This window comes from Atractosteus spatula, chromosome 1, assembly GCF_055471065.1.
Source record: "Atractosteus spatula isolate fAtrSpa1 chromosome 1, fAtrSpa1.hap1, whole genome shotgun sequence".
NCBI lineage: Eukaryota > Metazoa > Chordata > Actinopteri > Semionotiformes > Lepisosteidae > Atractosteus > Atractosteus spatula.
This window is the reverse complement of record NC_142706.1, coordinates 38,216,327-38,238,642: the sequence shown is the minus strand read 5'-3', so window position 1 is coordinate 38,238,642 and position 22,316 is coordinate 38,216,327. Positions and strand designations below refer to the sequence as shown.

The following is a 22,316-nucleotide window of genomic DNA, read 5'->3' as shown; positions in this document are numbered from 1 at the left end:
GGCTCACAGGTCATAAGACTGGTTACAAGAAAAAAAAACATTCCTTCTAACACGTGGTAGTCAATAGCTAATTCCTCCGAGGATTTCATCCAGCTGACAAAATTCTGGTTTCTATTTTCTGTTCTTTATTCTTATTTTAATTGACTGACGTTTTTATCGAAAGCAACTCATGTTTGTACCAATTTATACAGCTGGGCATTTGACTGGAGCATTCATGAATCCATTTTCCAATTTAGGGTTGTGGGGGAGCCGGAGCCTATCCTGGCAAGAAAGAGGTGCAAGGCATGGTATACCCTGCACACAGAGCAAACACAAGACACATACTGTACACACTCACTCCTAGGGCCAGTTTCCCCATGCTGTAGTTCTATTTACCTAGCAGTATGTGTTTGGACTGTCAGAGGAAACCAACGCACCTGGAGAGAACCCATATGAACATAGGGAGAACTTACAAACTCCTCGGCTCCAGAACTGAACACTGGGCTTCAGTGCTCCAGTGCTGTGAGACAGCAATTTAAATCATTGTGGCACACTGCCGCCCTTTGAGTGGAGCAATCTGAGGAAAATATTTGGCTTGAATGGTACAACAGCAGTGTCTCCTGCTGGGATCTGAACTTGCAGACTTTCAGTTCTGAGACCACAGGCCTAAGCATATCTTCATATTTCTCAGAGACATCAGGAAAAAGAGTAGACAACTCTAGCAAAAGTATAATTTGGAGGAAACTACACATTATCCTCAAATGCCCCATGCTGGCATGAGAATTGATGTTAAAATGCCAATTTGATTAACAGTTGGCAGCATATCAGTGAGGCACAGGAAGTAAATTTGTAATGTCATTGTCTTAATAAAATGACATTTTGACAAACTACAGACAAGCTCCTTTGGGGTATGACTTTAGTGGTGCATAATTAGAACAAACTATTAGAAAATATAAACACAAGACGAAGTCATCTACAGTAGCTTCTTTGGTTGCTAAGAGCTTATTGGTCGTATACAGATATTTCTCTAATGATTACATAGAGAAACAGCCAGGGATTTCAAAACTCCAAGACTCTGCAGAAATAACTCTTTCCTGTATTCTGTCTTGATTGGTAGTATTTTTTTGTAAATCTGGGTCTTTATACAAATTGCCAAAAAAAAGTGAAAAAGAAAGAGTGTGTCATTCAACCTTACTTATCTAAGCTATCAATGAAAGGAATTACATAAAACACAGCTAAGTGAATGGTAGCAAACACCGTACCTCTAAAATATCAATGAGAACATTTTCTTCCGGCTGCTTGGTGCTCCTGACATTCTCAAGCACAATGGAGTAATAGACACCTTGCGGGTCTGATTGGTAGAGGTTGTAAGTGTCGGTCTGGTACCACTCCTGAAGAGCAAGAAACACCTGGTTCTCATCTGTACTGATGATCTGCACATCCTGACAAAAGGGAAAAGATGGCAAAAGTTAGTAGGCAATGATGATCAAGAGCGAAAGAAGATTTTGAATGTACTTTGATGCATTTTTTTATTATAATCTTGTACAAATTAGGGTATCTTATTTGCATATTTGAATCTATATTGCACTGATCTGTATTGTATTTCTGATTAATATAAATTTTACTGGCATATCATTGTACTCCTCTGTATTGTATTTTTTAACCTCTGTGAGTCAGCATGGATAAGGACTTCGACTACACATAGAAATAGCAATAAATAATGTTAATAACTTGCAGACTTGATGGATTAGCATTCTTACAATCCAATAGCCCTTGTGGTAGGCTAGCAGTCTAAAAGTACTATTTTTGAGATTAATTTTGTACTCCAAGCCTACAATTTTGTTCTCATTTGTTGCATTCTTTTAAAACCAGAAAATGTTGAGGTTTAGAGCAGTGCAATTTTCAGTGCAAAGGCGTGCCCCAAACTTTTTTAGTTCAGAAATTTTCTAACATTTTTACCAATGACACAATGCTTTTTCACACAACAGGCCTGGAAACAAATAAGGAATACTGGTAGTCTGAACAATGTAACAATATAAATGAATTAATTCATTAAAAAATCATCCAAAAGTAAACACATACTGTACAGTATAGTATTATGGATCTCATTTGGAATTACAGCAACTTGCAAAATTATTATATTGACCCTTATACTGTATGCTTTTCATATTCTGTTGCTCTTAAGCTTGCAGTCATGACACTTTGAAGCAGCAATTAATATTTGTAATTTACAGAAACTACTTCACATTTCCAAACCAAACACAAAAAGAAAGAAGCAAAGAGATAATTCATATGAAAGAAAAACGGGAAAGTCATGATTGTGTAAGTATTCGAAGCCTTTACTGTGGCAAACCTTAATCATTTGAGATACACAAAATTACCTTAATGAGCCACACAATTAATTGAATCTCATTTGTCTGTGTGCAATAACAGTGGCTGACATGATATCAGAACAAATACAGTACAGCCGTCTCTGTACAGCCCCTCAGATGAGTAGTAAATTTGAGCAAGGATTAAAAACATAAAAAACACGGGATGAAAGTTATGTATGTTGAGTTGAAAGACAACCTAGACACTGCCCAGATCAGGCACTTGCCCCAAACTGAATGTCCGAGCAAGGAACAAACTGGTTAGAGATGTTACTGTGAGGTCAATGGCTACTTTAGAAGAGTTACAGAGTTGAGTAGGTCAGATGGTAGAAAATGTCCATGAGCAATGTGACAATATCCCGGCCACTCCACAAAGTGGGGCTGTATGGAACTGAAAAAAAATTCAAATCTAGGATCACAAAGCGATGCTGCAAACATGTGGTAAAAGTATTTGTGGCATGACCCCATTGGATCTTTTTGGTCCTAATGCAAAGAGTCTGATGCAAACCCCACATCAGTCAACTCAATCCCTACTATCAAGCATGGTGCTGCTGCCAACATTTTTTTTATATTTCTGGTTCTTATCAGCAGGTACTGGGAAGGTTGCCGTGACTGATAGGAACAAATATGGAGCAAAGGACTGGCTAATCTCAGAACAAAACCTGCTTCAGACCAAAAACTGCAACAGATGTTCACCTTTCAATGGGATAATGATATAAAGAGTAGGCTAAAGCTACACTGCAGTGTTTTGAGAACAAGAAAGTGACCCAGTCAAAGTCCCAACTTGTATCTCATTCAGAATCTAGGGGAAGATTTGTACTTCCCCGTTCTTAAGCAATCCCAAACAACTTGAGAGAGACTGAGCAAATATGTCAAGAGGAAATGGGCAACCACTGTGCCAAGCCAGTGTATAGAGCTGGAAAGACAGCTGTTGAGTTGTAATTGCTGCCAAAGGTGCTTCCACCAAATATCACATTCACAGGTCTGAATACTGCTTGTATACTGCTGAATACTTCCTGTTCATTATTCATATTTTCAGATTTTGTCGATGAATAAAATATTAATGTTAAAAATAGGTATCCATCATTTTGTTATTTCACAAAATGGAAGACCACAGGAACAGTCTAACAACTTTTTCAAGTCATTGTATCTAATCAATAACTAAGACACAATTTTAATGCTTTATACCATATATTCATACATCTTTGCTTTAAACATCTGTTGCTGTGGTATTGGTTCCCCAAAAAGACATATATTTTATATTCCATTTTGCTACTGTACCTCCAGATCTAACAAAATAAGGGCATGGAGGTTATTAAAATAATAATTGTCTGAGAACATCACACCTGAAATACTGTAATAGACATTTCAGTAAGCATTTTCCATTAGAATTCAAATAGAGACATCAGAACTGGAAAGCATAAGCAATTACACTGCATGAGTGAGCATTGCTTGTGTCAGCTAAATTTTAAGCAGATAGATTTAATTACATTTACATTTAATAAAGCCCGTTGTTCAAGAAAGAACACCACACAATGGGGGCTAATTCAAAGGCCTTCCATTTGTGTAATTTAATTTCTTTCAACTACTAGACATTTTTGGTGCAGAAAGGCACAGTCTGAATATCTTTTCCAAAAAAAAATGATTTGATTGTAAACTCCCAATATAATTACATTACTTGGTACTTTACATTTTCAGCTTTAAAATTTAATTAAAGAAAATCAATATACTCATTGTGTGTTGGCACTTGCACATTCGTATTAACTCACCTTTTATAAAAAAACGTAATTTTGTCTGGTTTACTAACACTGCCCTACAGCCTTTAACTCCAGAGATCTGCATGGGTACTCAGGTCCTACTAATCTAAACATAATCATCTAATTTGTGCATTAAACTGTCTCATTAGAAAATTCCCCTCTATTTCCATGAACATGAACATGGAAATTGTATGAATTGCACTGTTAGTTGTAACCTACTACTGCACAGTGTATGTGTGTATCTTTTTCCTTGCTACTTTGAAATCAAGTGCTACATAAGGTTTTATCAGAACACAATTTGTAGCCTTGAACAATCTAGAAAATTAAATTTAATTAGGACAGTTTTTTTTCTATGTTAAGTTGTTACTAGGTTTGAAGCTGAATGCAATTTGAAATGAGAGTATGTAAAATGATAAAGTTGTAGTCAATCAATTTTAATAGCAAAGCATTTATTACTGCAATATGAGCTAAATACCTTGCTCAAGGGAACTGTAGCAGTATTAGTTAGTCAAAAATGGCAAATCCATTAATAATGTTAAAATGCCGATGATAGCTGAAACATTTCGACAGAAATTTAGCTAAAGGAGAATTTTTTTTTTAGAAGTAGCCTGAACAGGAAATGATTAATAAACTTAAGAATTGAAATTATTTAAAGAAACACAAATACACCTAAAGTGCTTACAATCCAAATACAGTATAATAACATGTACAGAAAAGCAAAGGCTAATTGCTCCCTAAATGAAATTATCAAAGTTATACAATGGACTAATTTCTTAAAGATTACTCATTAGTTAGTTTGATGCTGAGGTTATGTGAAGGGCTTTAGGCTGGAGCACTGAATTATAAGGCTGTGAAAGATGTACAACCCTAGTTATGACAAACTTCTTCCTTGATCAAAAACCTATCCAATTAAAATTAAAATTTGTTCTTCAAGCGTGAATAAGATAGCAATAGTACAACAAGTTCCATTTTATACAAGATAAGGGTGGATATTTGAGCAGTATACAGTATTACTCAAATATACAGTACATATATTGTAGTGTATGTCCCTACTGTATATCCAGGATAGGCAATATGATTTTAAATATATTATGATGGTATCTTATACCATGCAATTACACATGACTTCTCCAACCTTGGTCCATTTAGGCTTATCAACCACCTGTTTCTAAAGTTCAAGAACACAAATCAATTAAGTAAATCATCTGTTTGATTAAGAGAACTGATCCATGAGGAATGAAAGCTATTTAGATCTCGAAATTATAAACAACTAGTTCCAAACATTTAAATATAGTGGTTACTACAGAATTAGAGATCTTCAGGATATGCAATAGAGACTTTTGCATTACATTTACTTAAATCCACTTCAGCCTTTTAATATTTCTAATGATATATAAGTTGATATATAAGTTTTGGTTAGCTATACGCTTTTTTAACTCATCATTCTTTAAGTACAATGATGTAAAACAAGATGATAATAATAATAAAATAAAAACTTTGTTTTACATAGCACCTTTAAAGGTGGCTTCTCAAAGAGCCTTACAGAATGACAACAACAACAGCAACAAAAATGAGATACACACAATGAAAATGCACAATGAGAGGAGACAGGAGATGGGGATACTGAATATGGTTGGAGCAAAGGGTTTTATAACTGAACCAGTTAAGCAAAAGTCCTTCTAAAGAAGGTTGTGAGTCTAGATTTGAAAGCGTTTAGGGAAGGTGACACTCTGATATCTATCCTTAGGGACAGAGTTCGTGAGCTTTCGGGCATAACAGGAGAAGGCCCTGTCACCCATAGAGTGTAGACGGGCTTAGGGAACAGACAGGAGATCAGAATTAGAAGAGCAAAGTAGCTCAGAAAGGTACTGAGGTGCCAAGCCATGCAGAGCCTTATAGCTGAGCAAGAGGATTTTGAAGTCGACACGAAACCTGACAAGAAGCCAGTGCTCCAGTATAGGAGTAATGTGATCACTTGCACTAGACCTGAGCAGGATTCTGGCTGCCAAATGTTGGACATGCTGGAGTTTGTTCAATGTGGATTTAGAAACCCCAGAGAGTAGAGCATTACAGTAGTCAATTTGGGAGAGGACAAATGTGTTGACCAGCTTTTCAGCCACAGTTAGTTGTAACATAGGACAAAGTCTGGCAAAATTTCTGAGGTGAAAGAATGATGTTTTGACAACACGTTGCACATGTGGGTCGAATGTCAAGCCTGAAGCAAATATGACCCCCATGTTTTTCAATTTTGACTAAAGCTCAATTACAGTACAGTTTAGATTAAAAAAAATTTGAGCCACCCATGTTTTTATGTCAGAGATAGAATGAGATAGAATAGAGACAGCCACGTCGGTGTCAGGTTTGGAGATTTGAGTATCGTCAGCATAGAAATGATAGCTGAAGCCATGTGATATTAAAAGCTGACCAGGTGGAAACATGTAAGTGCTGAGAAGTAGGGGGCCCAGTATCGAGCCCTTAGGAACACCAGGCTTAACAAGTCCAATTTCAAACCTAAATCTGCCAAGAGAGACAAAGTGACAGCGATCAGTGAGGTAAGACTTGAACCATTTAAGAGCAGTGTCAGAAACTCCATAGTCTCAAGATGAGAAAGTAAGATACCATGATTAATGGTGTTGAAAGTAGCACTGAGGTCAAGAATTAGAATAGAAAGGGAACCAGAATCGGAAGCTATTAGAAGATTGTTAGTGACTTTGACCAGGGCAGGTTCTGTGCTGTGAAGTTGTCGGAAACCAGAGTGGAGGAATTCGAAAAGGATATTTGCAATGAAGTGGTTATTTAACTGAATAGCAACAGCACATTCTAGAATTTTTGCAATAAATCGTAAGTTGGAAACGGGGCAAAAACTGTCCAGAGATATGTTTGTCTTTTTTGGCACAGGGGAAATGGCAGCAGTTTTGAGGAACGTTGGAACAACACCAGTGTTCAAGAATTCATTTATTATATTAAGGAAAATGGTGCAGAAAGTAGTGAAACAGGATTGAATGAAGTGGAAGGAATGGGATCTAATAGGCAGGTGATAGATTTCATATGCGAAACCAGTTTACTGAGGGATGGAGAGTCAAGAAGAGAGAAGTTAGAGAAAAAGGAACTAGTAAATTTAGGCAAGCAGGGTGGAAGTAACATGCGGAGAGAATGTGATGCCGGATGTTGTCGATCTTGGAGCTAAAAAAATCTAAAAATGTGTTACAAAGTTGGGATGAGGCAATATGGTGGGACAGTTTGGCTTTAGCACTCTGTTGAAGGTGCAGGAAAGGTATCCAGGGTTGTCATGGTTATTTTCAATGATGTGAGAGAAGTAGCTGAATCTAGCAGACTTTATCGTATCCTTATAAGATAACATGTATGTGGCAAAATGAGGACAACTTACAAAGTTACTTTAGTCAACACACCATGTGACCCATCCGGCATCAGAAATCCACTTGTCCTGGTGAAAGCTGCAGCAAACTGGAGCTTATACTGAAAGCACAGGGGGTAAGGTAGTGCTAAAAGTATGTCTACTATTATCCTGGAAAGAATGCCAGTCCATCAAAGAGTCATGGAGAAAAGGACAATTTAGCATAGCCGATCGAACTAGTTCTGCATGCCTTTGGAGGACTAAGACATAAAATATACGAACACGGGGAGAACATTCAAAATCCACAAAAACTAGGGACAGCATGAGGACATGCAGATCCAGTGCAGACTGATGGGGTGTGTTTGCACTTGTGGAGAAGAGTCAGAGTCAGTGACTTGGGGCTCTTGCAGGTACAGAGCAAAGAAGTACTGGGGAGATGGGAGAGACAAAATGAGAAATATGGGCTGGGGTGCTCAACCTGATATGCAGAGGTAAAAGAAGGGGGACAAAATTGCCATAGTTGTTCACAATTTCTGGAAGGCTTGACAACATCGGGAGAAGTTAAAGAAAAGCGCATATGGCATAGGAGTAAAAAAAGATGCTGGTTTTTGATGGAGGATTGAGTTTGAAAAGACTGAAGAGCTGAGAAAGTGCCTCTGGTCATCCCTTGTAGGAGATGAAAACGATGAAGATAAGGTCCCGGCAATGATAAATGTGAAACACATCCAGCTGTGACGAAGCAAAATGCCAAGCACACAGCGCCATCTGCAGCCAGGGGCTTTTGTATGTATCAAAGCTAAAGCATGAGAAGCTTCTGTTTATAACACTAAAAACTAGAATAATTAACTTTAAGTGAAAAGAGACTTGAAATCCAGCATCTGGCACAAAATTCAAGAGAACATCTAACCTTGTTCTATTATTTAAGAACTGAAATGGTTTTAAACTACAGGGACACAGTTCCTTTTGAATGTTTGACAAGCTAAGCCAACAAAGTTCAGCTGCAATTTTAATCAAGAGACACAGGGGTTTTCCAGGACTAGGATTGGGAACCATAGGTCTACTGTTTAAACTGATACTCTATTGGTCACCATTGGAAATGAGAATATGTTCTCACTTCACTTGTCTTGTTAAATTAGTTCTTCTTTTTAGAATCTTTTGATGTTTTTGAAGTAAGAAAAAAAAATACTGTACATTTTCACTTACATTTTCACTTACAAAGAGTTTTTATTAATATATTTGTCTTTCAGCATTTGTTTTTATTTTTGTATTTTTTATTTTTCATTTTTGTTCAGCACTGGTTATTATTCTTGTGAAAAGCCCTATGGAAGATTGAGTTAATTTTTTGTCTTTGGAATTTCTTTTCCATGTCCTTAATATATGTAAACAGCCCCAGTGTAAAAATGATGACGCATACAGAAGAACTGAGGGTATGTTGAGGCTGCATTTTCAGTTCTTTTAAGGTTTCCTGACAAAAGCTGATCAGTAGTCTCTCTACAGGGTAAATGCAACAGTTCCTATGAATATCTTTTTTCAAAGCTGATTTCATTTGCAGATTTATAACAGTGTCATACTAAGCAGACAGTATGATTCTCATCCTTATTGTACTCTTTATGAATCCCATTACATTCTTTAGAGCAAGATGAAGAATTCTTGGTTTGTCAGCAAGCCTGAAATTATTACTGCCATACACACAAACATTATATAGATCAGTTTGATTTCTGAAGAGCTCTGTGGACTGAAATAGCATCACATAACTATAATATATTGTATATCTTCTGTTTTATATTAAATGATTAGGGAGTAAGTTATGTACTTCCTGATAATTGACTGAGAGCAGTTTTTACTATTACTGTCATTTTGTTAACTAAGCAAAGGCAAAATGAATGAGGCTATTGTTGAAACACATAGGAAAAATGATTTAAGGAGCTATTAGTTTAAATTACCAGATCTCATTTCCCATTAGAGGTTTAAATCGCTGCTCAGTTTGCTTCTCTTGATCTACTAAGTCTTAGGAAACACTATAGGTAATTCAGTTAAATATCAGGTATCAAACTTCAGGAGCCTCAATATGTTATAATCATAATGGAACATTAGTGTCTGTCAGTGTATCACACAAACTGCAAATGAAGATCAAAAGCTGCACTTAAGATTACACAAATGAATTAGAAATCAACATGAAATCTCTACCCTCAGTACATATTGGGATGCCACTGGGGGTATAGTCATCATACGGGACTTTTAGTACTGTAGGTCTTGAGACAAACCTTCCAAAAGCAGTGATATGATTAACAGCGCTTCTATTTAAGTACAAATTAGATAACAAAAGAGCAACAAAAGTATATTAGCAAATAAAAGCCTAGCTTTTATATTGTAACAAAAATCTTGCTGTATTGCACTGAAAACAAAAATAGAAAAATTAAATCTTCGTCATAATATGTCTCATTTTGAATCTGGCTTTCCTTTTATTTTCTTAATTGCCTGTCTTCCTTCTGTTAGTTCTCTTTAACTTTCATTTTTCTCTGTGTTCTTTTTCATCTCTTAGTTTTGTTTTTCTCAGTCTTCTTTTTCTTCTCGCTTTCCAAGATATCCTTTAAGTGTAATATTCAGTTATGTCTTGTTTAAGTGTAATGTTCAGTTTTTCTTTTTCCCAGTTTACATCTCCCTTTAGCAGGACACACTCTCTAAAAAAACAGATAAGCAACTGGCATAATGCAGGTAATTTTCTCAGTACCCCTTTTCAGTTCACAAACTTCCAGAGATAATCATTCCTTCATCAGCAGTAACAAAAAGAAGGCATTTTTATTTACAAACTATCATAGTTTTGTCCCATGCTTTTATTTTGGGATACAGTGTATTCTTTCACATTTGATTTTGCTGTTGATTTACACTGGCTGAAACAAGACACACACCTGTGCCTAGTTCTAGACTTGATGTCATGCTGCCATCTGTCATCATGGTTAAGTGTCTGCGGACATTTTCCCTGTCTGGGAAAGTAATGTGCTTCTACTATCACACCCCAAGAGGCATCACAATATAATATCAAGCCAAGAGACACACACAAGAGCATTTATTTTGCCATTTACTTTACCAGTAGTTGAAAGCTTTTTTGTTTTATTGACTTTTTCATAAGTATTTTCATTGCTTTATGGATCATCTTTATAATATTAATACACACATGTATGTCTATGCACTATACACATCAGTGCTGTATTAGAATATACTCTACACCTCAGAACACAGCAGACTTTTTGATGTAAATAATGTTTCTCTGCATATGAGTCCTGCATCTGACACTACTGATATCAAACAGGAGGCTTCAAGATAGCCTTGTGTTCATGTATGATTTTGAGGGCTGAATATATACCGTTGCATGTTAAACTACTCATTGGTACTTGGGTGTGCATTTAAACACAATCTAAATTTAGACTCTGAAATATGCAAAAGTGTTAAAACAATGGCTGTGAGGGTGATGAGTGAAAAATAAACTCAGTTAATCATTCAATTAAATCAAAATGTTGTTTTCCTTAGTGGGTCAACACGCCTGGTTTAAATGATGTTATCCATAATGTGACTTAATTCAACAGACCATGATTAACACCTTCAGGATATTTGTAAAGGTGGCCCATTGAGCAATTTGTTGTTTGAAGGCAATTGCATACATTTTATATACACAACATTGAATAATAATTGCAGTATATTATTTGTACATACACTATAAAGTACAAGGAAAAGTTGTAGTCAATAATATAATCCTCCCTTTCACAGATTCAGTATTTTATAAGATCCATATTTAAACGCATTTCTCTGCATACCTGTAGGTAATCCTGTTACTCTATGTGTTATCTTTTTCTTCTGTGTTACCCTTACATTTACTGGGCTTACTGTCACATTAAAAAAAACAACTTTAGAAGTACTGGGCACTTTTAGTGTGGAAAACTAGGAGTTATATAGTTTTTTTCCCAGCAGCTTTTAACCACTTTAAAATGCACTTACTAAAACTGCCACTATCAGCACAAACCAAAATCTGAAAACCTAGAATTTTAAAACTAACAGGAAATCTAACAAATAACAAGTGGTCTACTTGGCTGAGAACTGTGTATTTTTTTTAGAATAGCAAACCAACAACTTTTAGTTTACAATTCTGTGACATTAAATTGCACACTAGTAATTGGCTGCAATTTGAAAAAAAAAACTTTTCAGTTATTAACAGATGAAAACTGGCTTTTACAGCTTTGTCCCATTTTTTATTTTTAATTATAAATTATATGCATTTGAAAGTGTGGTCTATATACAGTACTTCATAGAAGTGTAAGTCCTGGGGAAAAATACCAATTCATGCCTGCAAAGGGAGAACGTATACTGTATGTTAAAAGCATCACTATGATGCTTTTAATTATTTCTTAGATACCTATATGTTTTTACATAGACCTACTTATTACTATGCACAGAGGTTTCATATCAATTGATACAACAGCTCTTGGGCTTAAAGGTACCATATTAAGTGTATAATTCAGAAAAAATAAGTACAACATGGTGCACTGTATGTATTAAAGTAAAAGCATACAAACAAAATTTGTTGGAAGATACATTATTGCCGTCAATACTAAGTTTATAAATGATGGAATTTGAATTTTTTTTTTACTGATAGTGCTTTTTCTAAATGAGCTGCACTTTGTCTTTGAAAAAACTTTGAAAAATATAATCGCTAAATTGTTTGTTTTTTTAATATACTGTAGGACATTTCAAACATTTTAGAAGTGCACAGGACAAGTGAAATGGGACAAATGTTGTAGAAACAACCAGTGTGTTCTCTATATTGTTCTATTGGCTACTACAGGGTTTTTTGAGGATTATGAACAAAAAGAGGTACCTTTGGTAAAGCATATTTTGGGAATCTCATCTGTACAAATTCATTTCGGCGGTAAGAGACGTAGTGCTTGGTTCGATTTCCAGTGGTTACCTTGAGGAGAAAGTAACAAAACAATAATTAATCTGTAAATGAATAGGAACATTGGTAAATAGTCCCATACTGTATACTACCCACATTTTATTACTATGTACTGTACTGTATATGTACAACTATAAATAGCTACAACTGCTCTGTATATGACATTTCTAGTCCTTTTGGTGTTAGTTAGACTTTGTAAGGCTCATTACTCTGTACATTTGCCATTTTCTACTTGACTTGATGACTGATGTGTACCATCTATGATGGCACCTGAACAAAAGGTGCTATCATACATCTTAGCAAAAGCAGTATTAAGCTTTGCCCTTCCCTATTTGTGTTTAAATGAATACAAAGAATGATGGCACACAATGCATTATGTCAAAACAAATCACAGTAATTCTCATTTGCTGTTTAGAACAACAACCAATCAAAACGGCTATTCAGGTTTGCTGCCTACAAAGCTTCTCAAAAATAGCAAAGTGTACAACTTCCATGCATTTTTTTGCAGCATTTCAAGGAGAAATTGTCAGCATTTCTTAACCTCAAACTCTGAAATTTATGCAAGTCTAAAATAAAACAAACAAGAGGAGAACTTGATGTACAAATATGAAAATGTGACACTGATTTGTGAATCAAGAGCGATTATCCAGGAATTAAAATGTATCCTCTGCCACAACCAGCCTGGAAGACAGAATATAGTACTTTGAAATTTGGCAGGACTCTTACTATTTTGTCATGTTAAAGAAATACCAAGCATGATCAGTGAAATCCAGAATGTACAGTATATTATACCCAGAACAACTGATATTCACTTGCTTATTTTGTTTTTAATGTTGGCTGATGAAATCTCAAGTGATTAAAAGCCTCACAGAAAATAACCAGAGAACAAATATTAGTTACAGTGATTACTAACAATTTTAAAGACATACTTTACTTTTAAAGTTTCATTGAAAAACTGTGACTGAACATTATAACTGTATGACACAGAAATGAGTGCAGAAGTGCCTACAAGTTCCCCAGCATACACTGAAGTCACACAATTACATCACAAGTTCTCAGTTACAAAAATACATTACCTTTAATGCCTACTGTCTTCAATTTAATTCCAACCTTTTTGAAGAATTTTATAATGTTTTCTGAAATCCTAAATATATTATAATATGCTCTATTTGTATCCATTACTACTAATGATATTGGAAAAAACTCTAATACATTTTAAACAAGACTTATCACCTAGAATCCTGTAGTCTTCTTTCAGGTTGTAACACTAGAAAAAACATATTTTTTAATTAATTACTTGACACCTTCTTTCACAATGGAGCCTTGACTTATGTTCTTACTTATCAGTGGAGGTGATGATGTTCTTAGATCAAACTGTCTCCTACTGGCATCTTTTCAAAGAAAAGGATGACAAAGGGATGTATACATATCCCGTTTAGTCCACAAACGTGATAACCTCGTGTGGACGAAACAGCTTAAAGCATAAAGCAGACAGTTCTCCCAACAGGTCCTTTTATAAGGAATCATGATGCTAAGTAAATAAAATAGAAGCAGAGGAAAGGAATATAAACACCACATAAAACTAATGGTTCACTAATTGCAACAATGTTAATGATTAAACATACGTGTTCAAAATATGCCTGTGCTGAACACTTGTATTGTTTTATTCTTTTTCCAGTCTGACTTTATTTTCAGATCAATGCTCATTAATATTGTATCTCATTAAAATTGTATAACATTGATGCATAGTATAAATGTTCAGGCCTTGTCAGTATAACCACCTCACTCTGGTGGCAGTTCTATCTCAGGCTGAGTCTGACATAAACTGCCTGGCTAGCCTCCATTAGCACTCTAATTGTTCAGGAACGGCACTTCCTTGCAAATAGAGTTGACTTTCGTTTTGTTGGCTGTAACCTCCAGATTGGAAAGACTAACAAGATATTAATTTAAAAATGTAACTCGGGTACAACCAGTAGGGACCAAGATCCAACTGCATGGCAGAGAAGACCTTTGGCATTACCAGTAGTGAAAGACCAAGTCAGCCAGGTGACTAGGCTGGAGGTGTGTGTTTATTCTTCCATCTCTTGACCTCCAACAGGTCAAGAGACTTTAGTTTCTCTCCACCTTATTTTTGGAAACTTAATAAAATGTAATGAGTAAGCTCCATTATACAGCACAGATATCCACTCATTATAATGGAAAGCCATTTTATATAACATGTATAGAGAGCATTATGTAAATTGTGTTGTTTTTTTCCCAATAAGTGACTGCATAATATTCTAACATAATTCTAATTTGTCATATGGTTTGCATTTGGTCTTGTCATCACCTGTCACATGCGGTATTAACTCATGGCAGCCAGCATTACTGGCCTTAGTTGTAATTTCCAGAAGAAGGATCCAGGATGAAGAGGTCATAGGAATGTCATGTTCACAAATTTGGGAAAACTAAGCCATGGAATTCTAATGCAGCTTTAACTGAAACATACACCTAAAGTTTCAAATGTATTCCATTCTGTGGCCAGTTTACACACTTAAGGATTCTAAAGACAAAGAAGCAAGATCTACAGTTTTCCAAATAATGCTGTAACAGCAAGGCTGCAAATATGTTTAGAATTAAGTGTGCAGGAAGATTATAAGGGTAATCATTCTCTGTTGCCTTGAGTTGAAAACTCTGGAAGTGCTTAACTCTTTAAAATCAGGTTCTTATGAATGTTACTGAGATAGGACTCCCATAAGCAGGATGTGGTCTCTCTTAACCCCAATGTAGACCACCAATAATTGGGTCCATCTTGACATCTCCAGAGAATATGAATATGTGCCTAAAAATGTCTCACGGTCTACAGTGCCAAGAGGAAGGCAAATCCGGTGTAGGATCCCTATGACACCAGTCATAAATCCACAGACAGGACCTGATCCACCAATGAGAATCTTGACATACAGTATGGGGATACCACTACACCTAAGGGCATCTTGACCAGTTGCCATCTGTGATAATGTGACTTACTGTAAATGTTTCTGATTCCAAGCAGGCAAAAGATACTCCCTGAATTTACTGTCCAAATTTTTAATCGGTTAGGTAATTTCCAACCATCAAACCACCACAATGTGTAAGTAGTACTGTTTTTCCATCTTGGAGGAAACCAGTTATTCAATGGATAACAGCACAATTCTGTTTCTAATTTTTATTAAAACTGGAGGTTTTGTTTTCCCCACTCTATGCATTTTAATACTGTAGATGGGAATCTCAGTCCTTTTGTGTGTGTTCTCTGAGCATATCTGTAATGGCACTTGTCATGACTTCATTACTTATTTAAAGACCCCGTATTTAAAGAAATGTTGGAAAACACAAGTTAGTGTACCCTGGCAGCAATGCAGGTGCTTAAAAGTTGAATTTAGGGTTCAAACAGATGCAAGATGCCAAAAAGGAACAATAAAACCATTTTAAATAGAAAAAAAGTAGGCACTTAAATATTGTTTTCCCTGGTATTATCAATTCACTTGAGAATAGAACAAAAAGATTAACTTACAGTAACATTTACCCAAAATAACATGCAGATGTGTGAGGTTTCTGAAGAATTTTCAGTATCTAAATTGAATCTTTGTTATTGCACATCATATTTTCTTTGCCACCATACATCATATAGTACCATGCTACAGTATACCATACTTACAGTAATATAGCCCAGATATAATGAACAATAATTAAGCTTTATGCTTACTATTTACTAATCTAATCACTCACAAAAGGGAAAAAGCTAAATAGAAATAAATTCAATACCTTCACAAATATATAATCATCCTGCACAGTCAGTGAGTTTTCATCAATCTTCCCAAGAAATTGGGCTGTTACCATTTTGTCAGAGCAGTTCTGAATCAAACAGGTCACATACAGGAAACCTACACAGAAACAAAAGGTCAGGAATTGCAGTATTTCACTATAAAGGGCAAGACATAAAAGTAATAACAACAGCCTTCAATATTGTGCCAACATGAGAAAAAAATGTTATTAACAGTTAGGAAGCTGAAATTAATATTGTTCCTTCTAAAATAAAAAATAAAAAATAAAAAAAGATTTAACAATACCTGGGCTCTTAAATGCATTATGTTAAATGTTTTAGGTATCTGTCTCCGAAAACATTGTTGACTAATGTTTTCACATTTGCATTTCTAATAATTCATATCATATTCATATCTAATAATTCAGACCTGAAAGGAATATTTTGTCTCTGCAAAAGTATCTATGCTTTCAGTTCACAGTTTCAAAGACATGCTTGAAGGTTAATGCATAATAGGAAAGAATACTAAAAGCTACTAAGCAGACACCTACTAAGCAGGTGTGAGCCTGGTCAGTACCTGGATGGGAGACCTCCAGGGAAAAACTAAGGTTGCTGCTGGAAGAGGTGTTAGTAGGGCCAGCAGGGGTGCTCACCCTGCAGTCCATGTGGGTCCTAATGCCCCAGTATAGTGACGGGGACACTATACTGTAAACAGGCGCCGTCCTTCGGATGAGACGTAAAACCGAGGTCCTGACTCCCTGTGGTCATCCCAGGGCATTTCTCGAAAAGAGTAGGGGTGTAACCCCGGCGTCCTGGCCAAATTTCCCATTGGCCCTTTCCAATCATGGCCTCCTAATAATCCCCATCTATGAATTGGCTTCATTACTGTGCTCTCCTCCCCACTGATAGCTGATGTGTGGTGAGCGTTCTGGCGCACTATGGCTGCTGTCGCATCATCCAGGTGGATGCTGCACATTGGTGGTGGTGGAGGGGAGTCCCCATTACCTGCAAAGCGCTTTGAGTGGAGTGTCCAGAAAAGCGCTATATAAGTGTAAGCAATTATTATTATTATTATGTACTTATTAGAAGCAAACGTGTTTCAGCAGAGTTCCTTTTCTCAGTAGAGTCTCTTACTCTACTTAAACATCTTACTAAGTAGCTGAAGCCTTGAGGCACAGGATACTCAACACACTGTCCCACAGTGTGAAACTAGAGGTCTATTTAAACTCTCATAGATATGGTGATGTTTTTTATTCAGTCTTAATCACTGGTTTCCATCTTCTTACATAAATGCAAACCCCCTGACAATGAGGAATCAAACAGCCTATTCCCAGATGTGTTTGTGCTTTTTGTTTTCTTTCCAATTATGCATTAACCTTCAAGCAACTAACCGTCATCCAGCTGGGCCACACACATTTTGATTCATGCTCTTGTTTGTTTTCAGACCTTTGTCTCATTATCGGCACAACTGATATTCATTTCATTGCTTTCGGGTGTCATCACTTGCTATATATAATTTTGAGCAGCCCTTTTTAAACAACATCTAGTTAGAACACATTGAATTTAATTGTCGTTATTTTGTTCATTGCATTCAGAAAATTTTAACAGGACAGACGATTAAACATCTCTTATCAGCATGCTTAAAGACTTAGTAATAAAGACCCTTTCATTTGGGTGAGCCGGATAGAATGCATTTAAAATAAAATAAATCAGCAGCCTTTACCCATTTGTAATGTAGGATAATATTTTATATTTACGGCCACTTTATATAAGACTGATGTTTTTTCTTATTCATATTAAGATATTAATCTGTTTTATGAGATCGAAGTAACAAGATTACCCTTAACATTTTTAAGCAGGTACATAACACCAGATGCATCCCCATGATCAGGGAGCTCATTATTTTTCTGATCTCAAATGACAAGTCAAATAACATGTTACAGGATAAGGTTGAAAGAAGAGTAAGAAAGAAGATAACAGCCACCTTAACTACACTCTCGGGATTATTAGGATGGAGCAGATAAAAGTCAATTCAACAGACAACTAAACTACATGTACGTGTAACTGCTATTGATCACAGGGGTGATTACTTTGATGGGAACAGCTGGTAGAAAAAAAATCTTTGTTGCACTTTCTTTTTAGATGCATAATAGATTTTCATGTATTCAATTGTTTATGTTATATCTTCCTTTCTTAGCTGTATTTCAGTAGAACATGCAGATGTATATGGTGGCCTGGTGGTTAGTGCTGCTGCCACACAGCTCTTGGGTCCTGGTTTCGATTTCTGACCGGGGTGTCAACTGTAAGGGATTTGTATATTCTTCCAAGGCTACGTGGGTTTCCTGCAGGTGCAGCACATTTCAGACATTGCAGATAAGGTTACTTGGTGTCTCTCGAAAGCTTGTGTACAATATGTGCCTTGCACCCTATGCTTCTGGGGCTCAGGTTCATCCCTAGAATAACCAGGAAGAAGAGGCTCTCTGATAATGAATGGATGAATCAGAGTTCAGAACTGTTATCTATAAGGAAAATGTGGGTTTATCTTATGGGTGCGGTGATGTTGTAAGCAGGCAGAGGAAGCCGTGTCTTGCCGATAGGAGGAAGAATCTAAAAATTCGATCCCTATTAAGGGCTAGGAGAGTGTCGAGAGGTGATGGAGACAGCTGAAGCAGGTGTTAGCAGACGGGCTGATCTAAGACAGTTGGTGAGTGTAACGATCAAGGTTGATCAGGGCAGGGTGGCTGTGTCGTCATGCAGGGATGAAAGACAGGAGGTTTGGTTATGTGCCACTGATCTGGAGCTTGGCCAGACAGACAGGGTGCTGACAAGCAGAGTGGGTTCGAGACTAATGGGGAAATATTCGGGCTGAATTTAGACAGAGTCACCTTCTGGGAAGTGGGCTTGTTGTGGAGGGATACCCTGGAACTATGGTATCTCAACGACAGAGCACCAAACCAGTGGAAGATCTGAGTTTAAATATCCTGGGCTGAAGGAATATGCTCCCATTAATTGGAGGTAGGTGGTTGGGACAGTTCACACAGATCCAGGAGATGTTCCACTCACTGTGCTAATGTGCACAGTTTCGGTGAAAACTGAGGACTGCAAGTTCTGGCTCTCCTGGGCGTAACAATGGGTACTTGGTGAGCATAGCTACCTGCCAGCAGTTGACCTGGGTTCCCGGCCAACGCATCCGTTAACCTTTGGGGCAATGCGGTTGCTCTGTGGCTAAGGATCTGTGCCTGTGGCTGGAAGGTTGCCCGTTCATATCCTGCAACCGGCAGAGGAATCCTAATCCGTTGGGCCCTTGAGCAAGGGCCTTAACCCCAACTGCTCCAGGGGCGCCATATAAATGGCTGACCCCAAGCTTCTCTCCCTGTCTGTTTTCTCTGTGTGTCTCATGGAGAGCAAGTTAGTGTATGCAAAAAAAACAAATTCCTAATACAAGAAATTGTATATGGCCAATAAAGTGATCTTATCTTATCTTATCTTAAAGGTAAAGGGACAGAGCATAGCTTCTAACTTACTGCTACACTGTATGTGAATACCTTCTATAAATCCTGCTTTAATGTGAGGCTGCAAGAGTGGTGAAGATTCAGTATGAAGTGCATGTGTAATGAAATAGTTCAGGTGGGTAGCTGCGTCAGCATGCGTAGGCTGCAAAGGAACAAGTAATAGGTTTATTCCATGCTGAAAAAAAGAAGAAAGAGAACACAACGTTTCGGCCGTGGAGCCTTCTTCAGGTGTCACACCTGAAGAAGGCTCCACAGCCGAAACGTTGTGTCATCTTTCTTCTTTTTTCAGCATGGAATAAACCTATTACTTGTTCCTGTGTAATGAAATGATATCTATAGACCGAGGTAGGGAAAGTGTTAATAACATAGAGTAGTTTAGATTTCATGCTTGGAAAGTTTGAAAGGATAAAATACCATATGAGTGAGTGATTGCTGAAGAAGACTCTTTGAATACATGCATTACATGCATTACATGTAGTGTAGTGTTTTACTATAAGGATATTTAAAAATAAACCTGGCATTTTCCTTAATAATTCATGATGAACCCAATACTTGTTACTTGGGCACATCTGTGTTCTTTTTGTGTTTATTCACTTTTGTTTGGGGGAAAAATGGCTTTTATCATGCATATTGCCCAAAGACAAAAAAGTAGATTACAAACACATTAGAATCACATTGTGTTTTAAAAAGTTTTTTGTTTTAGAAATATATGATACAGAGTACAGTCCTGTAAGTTTTCATCTTTTGCTGTACCAGTTTTGTTTAAGTGCCTTTACCTCCACTGGTGTCCTGCATTTCCATATGGACCAGGTCAGGATCAGTATCAACTCCTGCCACAGACCTAAAACACACACAATTCAAAATACCTTTTATATGAGCCAGTTATTGCATTTCACACATATTAATGCTATACTACAAACTTGCAGCCAATAAATAAGCTGAACGTTCAGCCTAATAGTGGTTGACAGCATAACCACCTGTATGCATTTTTTTCCCTTGATTAAATCAAATATAAAAAGTGTTTTCAGAGTGTATTACAATGCCCACCAGGAATGAAAACCATAAGATGTTTATTATCACACGGTTCATTATCACATCAAACAAAATCACAGTATGAGAATTTTAATGAAAACATATGGTAGATTTCAACATCGCCTTCTAAGAAAATAATTAAAATATGGCAAGGAACACTGAGCTTACTAGCAGAGCACAACAATGCATAAAACTGTGTTGAAAAGTGCCAGAAACACAAGAAATGCATAAAAAAGATAGTTTTAAAGAATCAGAAATAGCAGAACCACGCTCTATTTGACTGCCCTCTTCAATGTACTCTCAGCTTTACACAGTATCTATACACCCTGCAACTGATAAAACAGTGCTGAAAATACTCTCTTACTCACTTGTAGGGGTATTCAGGTTCTTCCTTACATTTGAATAAAATGAAAGCTGACATTATACAGTAGGTCCATCCATCCTTTTTCTAATCCACTAATGGCAGTACAGGGTTAAAGGAGGAGCTGGAGCCTAACCCGGTAAGCAATGGGCACGAGGCAGAATATACCTTGGACAGGAGGCCAGGCACACACAGACACACACTCACACCAGTGCATTTTTGTAGAGAAGCTAGTTAACCTACCAGCATCTTTGGACTGTGGGAGGAAACTGAAACACCCACAGAAAACCCAAAAGAACAAGGGGAAAACATGCTGTACAAACACCCGACGGATAAATCCCCAGGCATTGAACCCAGGATCCCTGTGCCGCGAGTTAATAATGTTAACCATTGCATTGCCATGCCATCTTACAATGTAGGTTTTCTATGTGGACATTACCGAAAAAATATATACACAATAAAGGGATACTGACAAACTGCAGGCAATGCATTCAACAGTCGTAGAAATAAATGTTTTTAACACTGTAGTGCAAAATTAGAAAAAAGAGCATCTGAAGGCAGACCATTAGCAATATTTTCAAGCATGGACAGTGAAAAGATTATCTTTCAATTAAATAAGTAGCTTTTGAATTAGTTAAAATGTACATTGTCTCCCGTTTGGTTATTTTTAAATAAAATTCACAGGAGTTTCTAGATGTCTCTCCCTACTAGCAACTAATAAATGGGAGTGTATTGCATTTTGAAATACTGTATATTGAGGACAATGATTTTGGAAAATACCTACCCAGCCATGAGAATTCCTTAGTTTGTCGTGTCCTTAGTCTGTACCTCAGATTTTCTTTTCCAATAAACCACTACATCCACTGTTTATTGTCAGATATTCTGACACAGATATTTCCTTTACTGTTTATATCAGAGAAATCCTACAGTACATTCCCTTCTGTCTGAAGCAGTCCCTGTGAGTGTGCCAAGTGAAAGAATTTTTATATACTTATCTCAGAGATAAATACTAACATCACAGAGCAGAGAAGTTATTAATTAAGTTATAGTTAATTCTTCACAGGACTGTAGCAACAAAATTAATTCTTCTTGATGAAAAAAAACAGACCTGATGTGATGTGTAGGCAATAGACAGAATTTTAAGGAGCACTGCAGGTATTTGGTATTTGGTTTTAGCAACAACAAGGACATTCAGCTATTTGATCTATGATTTGATGAACTGTTG

The 22,316-nt window shown here is 36.7% G+C and overlaps 1 protein-coding gene across 1 annotated transcript in view; it reads right to left on the bottom strand.

Annotated features, from left to right (window-relative positions):
• sorcs2 (sortilin-related VPS10 domain containing receptor 2) overlaps nucleotides 1-22,316 on the bottom strand; it is a 369,722-nt gene that overhangs the window by 41,211 nt on the left and 306,195 nt on the right. The window contains exons 6-9 of the mRNA XM_088918653.1: nucleotides 20,475-20,539; nucleotides 16,189-16,307; nucleotides 12,331-12,420; nucleotides 1,242-1,421 (exon numbers count right to left, since the gene is read on the bottom strand). Of these exons, the coding sequence (XP_088774779.1) occupies nucleotides 1,242-1,421; nucleotides 12,331-12,420; nucleotides 16,189-16,307; nucleotides 20,475-20,539 (454 nt within the window). The remainder of the gene's footprint in view (nucleotides 1-1,241; nucleotides 1,422-12,330; nucleotides 12,421-16,188; nucleotides 16,308-20,474; nucleotides 20,540-22,316) is intronic.